We start from the raw sequence: 9,900 nt of genomic DNA on the forward strand, positions 1-9,900 counted from the left end.
TGAGACCTGCAAGGTGCATTCCACTGACCCCTGCTCACAGGAGAGCCATTAAAGCCTGGGGTTAAGAACACAGTTCATGGTCATTGGAACAATGGTCCCAAGTTATGTTCACAGACAAATACAGGTATAGTCTGAATAGCGATTCTCGCCGATCTGGGGTGAACCAGGACCCAGATACCAACTCCTTAATTTCCTTGAAAGGGACCTGTATGCAGGTCATGGTTTGATGGTGTGGGGTGGGATTATGATTGGTGCATGTACACCCCTGCATGTCTTTGACAGAGGAACTGTAACAGGTCAGGTGTAATGGGACGTCATTTCACACTAGTATGTCCACATTTTCAGGGGAGCTGTGGCTCCTACCTACCTCCTGATGGCTGATAACATACGGACCCACCGAGCTTCCATCGTGGAGGAGTTCCTTGAAACAGAAGATATCAGTTGAGTGGAGTGGCTTGCCTGTTCTCCAGACCTAAACCCCATTGAGCACGTCTGGGATACTCTCGGTCGACGTATCGCTGCACGTCTTCAAACCCCTAGGACACTTGAGGAGCTCCACCAGGCACTGGTGCGAGAATGGGAGGCTATACTCCAGCAGCTGCTCGACCACCTGATCCAGAGTATGCCAACCCGTTGTGCGTCCTGTGTACGTGTGCATGCTGATCATACCCCATATAGATGTCGGGGTACATGCGCAGGAAACAGTGGCGTTTTGTAGCACATCAATTCCGGGACAGTTTTTTCAACTTATCACCAATACCGTGGACTTACAGATCTGTGTCGTGTGTGCTGCATATGTGCCTATGCTATTAGCACCAGTTTAGTGTAGTGCTACGTTGTGTGGCACAACATTCTGCAATTATCCTTAATTTATGATCATGAGTGTAGACTATCGTAATTACAAACTAAAAGAGCGTGTGATATCGCAGTGTGCTAGAGAAAGGTCGTATGGATCTACATTCATCATTGGAATCTGCAAATGTGAGGACACAAAGCATCTAAAATGGTTGGCTTGGAAAATTTCTGAGCGTCGATCTCTTTTATCAACATACTTAAAGCTGAATATGGCATTTCATCCAGGCACATTACTACATTTGTCACACGTAAGGACATAGAAAACTATAATAGTATGCGTCAGAAGTCACAACACTTCGTGGAGGAAGTGAACATATTTATGACACAGCAAGGTATGGAGAAAGGAAATGTTTGAAATAGTGAGCAGAGTCAATTCGAGTATGAAATGTCTTCATCTCCAACACTGTCTCACAGAGGAAAGAGTTGCAGATGATGTGTCGCAGTCTGTACAGAGCACTACCCGAAACCACACAAATGAAGTGGTTTTGTCAATAACAGTCAGACTAGCAAACAAGTCGTTCATCTGTTTTGAACAGGCATAAGGCACTTTCGGCCCGGATATTTCAGACAGACTTGAAACAATCAGTCCACGAAACATTCGTGTGGAGGCAAGTAAAATTGAAAAAATGACTAAAGAACACATGAAACGTTTTCTAACTTCAGCCCTTGGCGAACACGTAACAAGAGAGAAGAGCCTATTGTGTGATTCCTGATCATATCATAGAGATCGTACCCTGTTAGACGCAGGTTTACCAAACAAAGATGTTATGTTGAAGGCATTGCCACCTAAAACAACAAAATATTGCCAGCCCCTTGATGTTTACTTTTTTCGGCAATATAATCTTTACATTAGATGGATTTCTGATTTTGTACGACTACAGTGTGTCAAACCAGACGTGAAGGTACATGGTTTTTATTTCATTATCAAACATCGCTCTGTGATTTACAATCAGTTTCCTACACCAAAGTACACGCCTATGTTGCAGTATGGTTGGCAAAAGGCAGGTTATGACACTGACATACCCATATTACCATTTGAAAATGTAATTAGCCTGGCTTTTGATATTGGACTGCTTGAATGCGAAAGTGATTTTGACTATAAAACTTAGCTTTTTGTGAGGTATTCACAATGTTCTCTCTCGCTTTGTATAACTACTTCATCGAAATCCCACATCTGCATTATGACGAATAATAAAAGCTATATCAGGTGTGTAGGATATGTGAGTTTTGAGCTATTATAATTACTTGAAGCTGAGGGTTTTTGGCACTGTTGATTAAAAAGCTAATGATGCACTGACGTCATTGAATTACACATAATTACTCTCCTATTGCGCTGACACGTTGTTACTTTGTTTCTCTCAATTAAAATGTCGCTTGCGCTAGAATGCAGCGTTTTGCATGATACAAATCACTGCTTTTTTATGATCGACTGTTGTTCTAAGCGTCGTTTCCTGTCGTTTCGAGAGTTCGAGGTCAAAGGTGTCCCTTGTGAGTTAGCTATTGAGCTGGTACGGTAGTGTGGGGTGATATGGGTTCCTCTCTACATTCCAACGCGCTGCACGATTTGCCAGTGTTGCCAGCTTCTCGTTTTCATTCATATGTTTTCAAAATGCACACGATCTGATTTTGCTAAATGAACTTTTCTCTTGAATCTGGATGAGGAACCACCAAGTGAGGTATTTTTTATTCACCCAGTATATTCGCTACTGAAATTCGTCGTAGATAATCCATCCCAACTGAGAAGAGCATCGATATATAGTTGAAAAACCACAGGAAAAAGAGACCATTATTAGCGATTTTAAAGCTGCGATACGCTCAGAAAGAAGTTCAATTGGAGCAACAAAAATTTTGGTAATTTTCCCAATAACATAAAATAAGTGAAGGATCGAATGATGTTTCGAATGTAACCTAAAATCATTTCTCCTAGACAACTGCTCCTACTCTATGGACGAATTTCTATTTACATGCTGGTGGAAGTTAAGAAACAAAACTTTTTTTAAGCATAGTTGCATGATTAGGACTAAAATGTAAGGAATTTATTAACGTGACACTAATCTTGTACACATATCTTGTAAACTGACCCATACCACATAAGTAGGGGGACAACAGGGGTATGGCCGCACGTTACATTGTTGCCATATTTATTCAAGATGGCGGATCAAAGATGGTGGTGATAGATATGGCAACATCACAATGACGTCATGGCAGGAAGTTCAAATTTTGGTGGGAAAATAGGTCAGTTGGGCTACCTCCTCTAAATTAACCCTACCCTCCCCCTCACCTCCCCACCCCCAGAAAATAGTGGGAAGTTCAAATTCCATCAGGAAAATGCAACACACCCTAGCTACCTCCAATAATCTAAGAAAATGGCGGGAAAAAAGGTCACTTGGCCTACCTCCACTAACCTAAGTCATCCAACCGCTACTTCATCCTAGGAAGGTCTTAGCCTGTGCTGGATAGGATGAACGTAAGTCTTTATTTTCAGTCTTTATTTAAACAATTAGAGGCAGTAATGCCATCAAGTGTGTTCACCATGAGGCCCTTAGTCCAACTGCCCTAGTACACAGTACCACCACCAGAGGCACTGTCGTCCCTTCCATGACGTAATCCAAGATGGTGGTCTGAGGAGGAAAAATGGTGGGAAAAGGACAGCCTGTGCTGGATAAGATGGATGCAAGTCTTTATTTTACATGAAGTCTTTATTTAAACAATTAGAGGCAGTAGCTCCACCGAGAGTCTCCACCATGAAGTCTGAAGTCCAATTGACGTAGTACACAGTACCACCAAAAGAGGGCACCATCACCCCTCCTGTGACGTAATCCAAGATGGCGGCCTGAGGAGAAAATGGCTGGAAAAAGACTCAACCTGTTGTGGGCTGCTGGAGAGAGGAAGTAGTGTGCTTTATTCATTTTGGAACTATTTGTTTTACTGATACAGAACACTCACTCTGATGTGCTTGGGGTCACAATCCACATTTTACAGACCTGCATACTACTCGTAAATAATGCAGTACACTGTTGAACAAACACACAAAAAGTTCGTAAGTTGCTCAAAAAATGCAGTACAATGCTTACAGACCTGCAAACTATTAATGAATCACCAAACATGATGCAGTACACTAATGTACAGACAAGCAAACGACCCATAAATTACCGAAATAATGCAGTACACAGCACACAGACATGCAAGCAACTCGGAAATTGTCAAAAAATAATGCATGTGTAATGCCATGCAAACGCACTTAAACTGTCGAAAATAATACAGTGTACAAACACTCATTCCACATAAAAAAACGCTTTCATCAACGGTGAAATATCAGAGGCTCCGCCCGCATCTCGTGGTCGTGCGGTAGCGTTCTCGCTTCCCACGCCCGGGTTCCCGGGTTCAATTCCCGGCGGGGTCAGGGATTTTCTCTGCCTCGTGATGGCTGGGTGTTGTGTGCTGTCCTTAGGTTAGTTAGGTTTAAGTAGTTCTAAGTTCTAGGGGACTGATGACCATAGATGTTAAGTCCCATAGTGCTCAGAGCCATTTCAGAGGTTCCAATGCTTGCCCAAGGCTGATGCTGCCGGCTCCGCATGTGCCCCCAGGAGATGGGTTGCACCAGCGGTAGTCTGGAGATCGGTGTAGAAAAGCAAGCAAGCAGGTCGGGACCAGAAAAAAGTAACATCTTTGTGCCAAGGTGAACTGACCCGGCCTTTATACAACAGTTCTGAGAGTGAGTTCGGTCCACTGAGGGCACTCTGGTCACGCGTCAGGAGTGCATGACTGCCTGACCTTGCGGGAAGTATCTAGTGCAGTGAGGAGTACATGTATACTGTCTGTGTTTGCAGTATATGTACAAGTGTCTGCCGGTCGATAGCTATATGAATGATGTAAAAGGGGTGGTTTTGTATGGCGCAGGATACAAATTGTATGTTTACTACATCTTCATGGTACGTGGTGATATATTTCTGGGTTGGAGATAGGTATCAAGCTCTAATATTCAAGCTCCCATCCTCAGTGGCAGAGCTGTGTAACTGTGTAAGAGTCTTTCCATATTTGACGACCTATAGAGCACTTTGCATGGTTTTATTGTTGGTGTAATATGGTGATCTGTACTAAATAGTTTTTGCCTCTGAAAGTCTCATCTGCAGAAAGAAAAAAAAGGTGGACAGTGCTTCCACACTGCTGGTATCAGTAAACAGCGGGTAAATTCAATAACAGCCAGTCATAATGCTCTATACATTCACAAGACATCCTTTGTGCTGGAATGCAGGATCTTCTACAAACTGATTTGAACAAGATGCAGACAAGGTCCCTATGGTAAGTTATGAGAGAGCAAGTGTTCAAAGTCAAGTAGAAGAAGACCATCCATATCTGACAGGGATGCCATCACTCATCCGCCACTGTGGCATTAGGACACAGACCAGTGGTTGCAGGATACCGAAAATTCTCGCCATTTTTCTCTTTTGTAAGACAGTGCTTCGAATTCTGTTTGCATAATTGTTCAGATTTCCCCTGTCTGTGCTTAGAAAGTGTTATCTTTCCAAACAAGAAGGCTTGTATGATTAACCGTGTTTTTGTGGGCGTGCACAGACATGATAGAGGCTTTAATGGTGAGGACGTTTAACATTTCTGAGACATATGTTCACAACAGGACGAACATTTTGTGGTGATGCGTCAGCCACACTGCACAGGTGTGCATGGCTAGACACAGCTCGCATCTCCCTATAGGATCACAAGGGAGAGAAAGCAGTCGATGTTATTCTGGAACAGATTTCTATAGCGCAAATTGTGATGTCAATATCTACAGGTTACATGTGTGTGGGCTAGACGCACCTTGCATGTCTCGTTAGGGGTCGTGAGGTGGGAAAGCAGTCGATGGTATTCTGGAACAGAATTCTACAGCATGTTCAGAGTGGGGACTTGTCTGTTATTTACATACGTATGTAGGTTTAACACTGAGAATCTTTTAGCTGCTATGCAAACATCTCTCATCACTGGACCTGCAGCACAACTGTGCATCATCAACAGTGCCTATGTGAACACATACTTTGGCAGGAATTTCTCAGGCGTCAAATCTGAAAGGGATGCTGCCACCTCATGCTTGCGGGACCCTAATGGACACCTGTGCGTGACTCTACAGCAGACAGCCGCATCGTCACTTCATGTGGGCCATCGGTGCACACTGACTCCTTGGGGTGCATGCAGTGTCGATAGGGTTGGTGTCAGGTGCACGTTGGAGCCTGTGATATGTCGCGGTTGATGGTGAAGTGTCTTTTGCGGGCAGTGAGTGTTTATGCACTGCATTATTTTTGGATGTTTGAGCATTGTGAGCGAGTTTGCATAGTGTTATGCATGCATTATTTTTTGACAATTTAAGAGTTGCTTGCATGTCTGTGTGCTGAGTACTACATTATTTCGGTAATTTAAGCGTTGTTAGCTTGTCAGTACACCAGTGTACTGCATTATTTCGTTGATTTACGACTAGTTTGCAGGTCTGTATGCTGTGTACTGCGTTATTTCGGTAATTTAGAGTTGTTTGTGTGTCTCTACATCAGTGTACTGCATTATTTACGAGTAGTCTGCAGGTCTGTAAACAGTGTATTGTGACCCCAAGCATGTCAGAGCGAGTTTTTTGGATTCATGTAATAAATATACTATGTCAAATTATTCACTAAATAAACGGTTCCGATATAAATAAAGTACATTCCTTCCACTCTCCATCAGCCCAGAACAGGCTGAGTCCTTTTCCCGCCATTTTCCCCTCCAGACCGCCATCTTGGATTGTGTCACTGGATTGGCGACAGCGCCCTCTTTTGGCGGTACTGTGTACTAGGTCAGTTGGACTCTAGAATTCATTATGAATACACTTGATGGCAGTACTGCCACTAGTTGTTTAAATAAAGACTAAAAATAAAGCCTTATATGCATCGTATCCTGCACAGGCTGTCATTTTCTCACCAATTCCTAGGAAGAGGTGGCGATCGGATGACTTAGTAGAGGTAGCCCAAGTGACCTTTTTTCCCGCCATTTTCTTAAGTTAGTGGAGTTAGCCGGGATGTTTTGCATTGTCCTGATGGAATTTGAACTTTCCGCCATTTCCTGGGGGATGTGTGGGGAGGGGAAGGGGAGGGGGTTAGGTTAGTGGAGGTAGCCCAATTGACCTATTTTAGCAGCAAAATTTGAACTTCCTGCAACGATGTCATTGCGACATTGCCATATCTATCGCCGCCAACTTGGGTCCGCCATCTTAAATAAATTTGGCAACAATGCTAGGTGGAGCCACACCCCTGGTGTCCCCCTACTCACATGATTTCATCACAAGAAATGGTTTATGGAACAGATGACTAACTAATTAGCATTATGTTGATAAATATTTTTTACTTGTTCCGTTCTTTGTTGCCCATGTCAGTTTGGTTGCGGTTATAAAAAACCGCGAGCACATCAGCTGGTATGTGCGAGCCAGGTACTTTGTGCAGGAGATAGTTCTGCATTGTGGGGGTTCGCTTACTGTTACCTCGGATGTTGGGCATCAGACTTGTTTTGGTGAACAGAACAGTGTCGATATTTCCCACGTATCGACACACGGTTGCCTCCTCGAGGTCTGACAGCTGGTGTGCGCTGGCCTACGTACTGTGGTCGCGGTGGAGGTCGGCGGCGCCGTCAGCTTCTGGCCTGTGGGGCTGCGTTGTTGTTGTTGTTGTTGTTGTTGCTGGTGGTGGTGGTGGTGTCGGCAGCTGCGACGCCAGCCACTGGGTGACCATCAGCCGCTTCTGGCGCTCCAGCGCCGCCTCGCTGCGTGGTCCGTCCACCTGCGGACACAAGTCGGTGTTCCAGCAGCTGTCCAGCGAGGGGGAACGAGGGAGGGAGGCAGGGGGCGACATCACGAGCGCGAGCAAGGACAGGGGAACTAGCCCTGGCCTTGCAATTGACTTAAGCTATTTAGTGAAGCCAAGGAAAATCTAAGTCTGTGAAGCTGGAGGGGCATCGGCCGAGACTTCCTTGCAGCTGGAACACGTCATTCTTGACGGGACCAAATCTACACACAGAAAAGTAATTTTGGGAATTATTCGAGGTATTTTAAACGCATTTTTGCAACTAGAGGATAATGCGTATTTTTATCACCATTACGTGGTTTGTTTTATTGAAATAAAATATCGGTGGTCTTTGATGAAAGATGTTTACAGCTCGCTTTCTAGATCGAAAAGCAGTTCTTTACAAAAGACGTTGATCTGACGCGGGAGTTTTCATTCCTATTTTCGCTCACTTTAAGGGACTCAGTGTGCTTGCGCATATTTAAGAAATTCCCTCGTTTGGCGTTGCTGTTTTTCGCCTAATACCAAATAGCTTTGCAGAGCTGCATGTTTGATGACGAGAAAAAAAACACGAGAAATGTAAAGTTCTGCTAGTTCTTGCATCCTCTGCGGTTTCTACAACGTGTGCCTCACTTCACTGAAACTTGTTTGGGAGGGGGCGCCTGGGGTCTTTCACAAACCAATATATATATATATATATATATATATATATATATATATATATATATATATATATATACCGTGACGTCACGCGTCCATGGATCCCAACGCAAGCGTCGGTTTGTGACGGTACGTCACATAAATTGACATTTTAAAAAGGAAAAGGGTTTTTGCTTGTGTGACATGTGAACTATAAATTATTTCAAGACTGCGTACGTGTACGCGATGTATAATAAATATTAAAAAGTGTAATTATTACCACCAAAGCTAATAAACAGCGGTGTGATTAACAAAGAACATTTTTTGTCTGTAATCTCTGTGTAATGAAAATGAACATGACCAGAGACTATTGTTTTATTGAACTCTCTTTCCTATTTTGTTTCGTCTATCAGAAGGCCGCCATTGCATAGCAGCCTGATATTTAATGTACGTTTGTTTGGCTGTAATTTAGCAAAATATGATTGTTATGAGAAAGTGTGTATTATTGATTTAGTCGACACCTATCATGATAGTAATCATTAATTATAATTAAAAAAATTTATTTTCAGAACTTCGTGTTGCAGGGAGCTCATCTCACCTAGCAGCATTTGGTCGGCCATTACGCTGACGATATTTTATAATTAGAAATTCATGTCATAATATTAAATGTAAATGTGAGAGATTTCTCTATTTTGATCTTCCAATAGTTTCAGAGTTAACAGAGTAAAAATAGATTTCATTTATTAATATTGAGAATAGTCAATGAGTTCAGTATGTTTTAAGTTTGGCCGCTTAACGAAATGAGATTCTCTCCAGTTTTGCCTTGCAATAACGAATAATAAATAATAAAAAAATATTCCATTCAAAGAGCATAACAATATCTCAGTTACTTTATGGAGTTTGGTACATAATAACAAGTAGCCCCCTGAAAACCAAATTAATTATTACAGGTTGAGTAAAAGCACGCACATTTTCTTTTCAAAATAGCAACGCTCACGCGAACTATCTATTAGAAGACAGAGAGTCGCGAGGTGTGTTTAACATATTATTCCGCACGTACTTCGAACAGCTGAGGTCTATACGTATGTTATCGTCGTATTGGGTTATTTCAAAGTCTCATGCTAGCCCATAATATTTAACAAAGTAAGTGATATTTCAGTATTTAATAGATATTTATTTTTATTAAGTACTGCGATAAGTAAAAGAACCAAAAATACCTGTGTACCGCGATAAGTTCACAGTTGTCAGACAAACTCCAGTGGCACACGATACAAGAAAGGCATTGTGCACCGCGGAGTTGTTTCCTGGTGAAATTCGTAAAGAGTGCCTTCCAAGCGAGTGTGGGAGCACATTACTTCCTATTTCATACATCTCGGGAAACGACGTCGAGAAAATAAGAGAAATTACAACTCGCACAGAGACCTACCGGCAGTCGTCCTCCCACGAACCATCCACGAGTGGAACAGGGAAGGGCGAAAATGACAGTACTACCGACAATGGCCGCTTCCACATGCCGTGAGTGCACAGGCGTAGACTCTACCTCCAGCGCGAGTCCGGTGCGCCAGCTCACGTGGCACCGACACAGGCACTTTCGAAACGAGAGTCACTG

General features: G+C 43.0%; 1 protein-coding gene across 1 annotated transcript in view; it reads right to left on the minus strand.

Annotated features, from left to right (window-relative positions):
• Positions 1–7,721, minus strand: part of LOC126092733 (uncharacterized) — a 179,117-nt gene extending 171,396 nt beyond the window's left edge. The window contains exon 1 of the mRNA XM_049908459.1: positions 7,472–7,721. Coding sequence (XP_049764416.1) covers positions 7,472–7,721 — 250 coding nt within the window. The remainder of the gene's footprint in view (positions 1–7,471) is intronic.
• Positions 7,722–9,900: the final 2,179 nt, after the last annotated feature.

This window comes from Schistocerca cancellata, chromosome 7 (assembly GCF_023864275.1).
Source record: "Schistocerca cancellata isolate TAMUIC-IGC-003103 chromosome 7, iqSchCanc2.1, whole genome shotgun sequence".
NCBI lineage: Eukaryota > Metazoa > Arthropoda > Insecta > Orthoptera > Acrididae > Schistocerca > Schistocerca cancellata.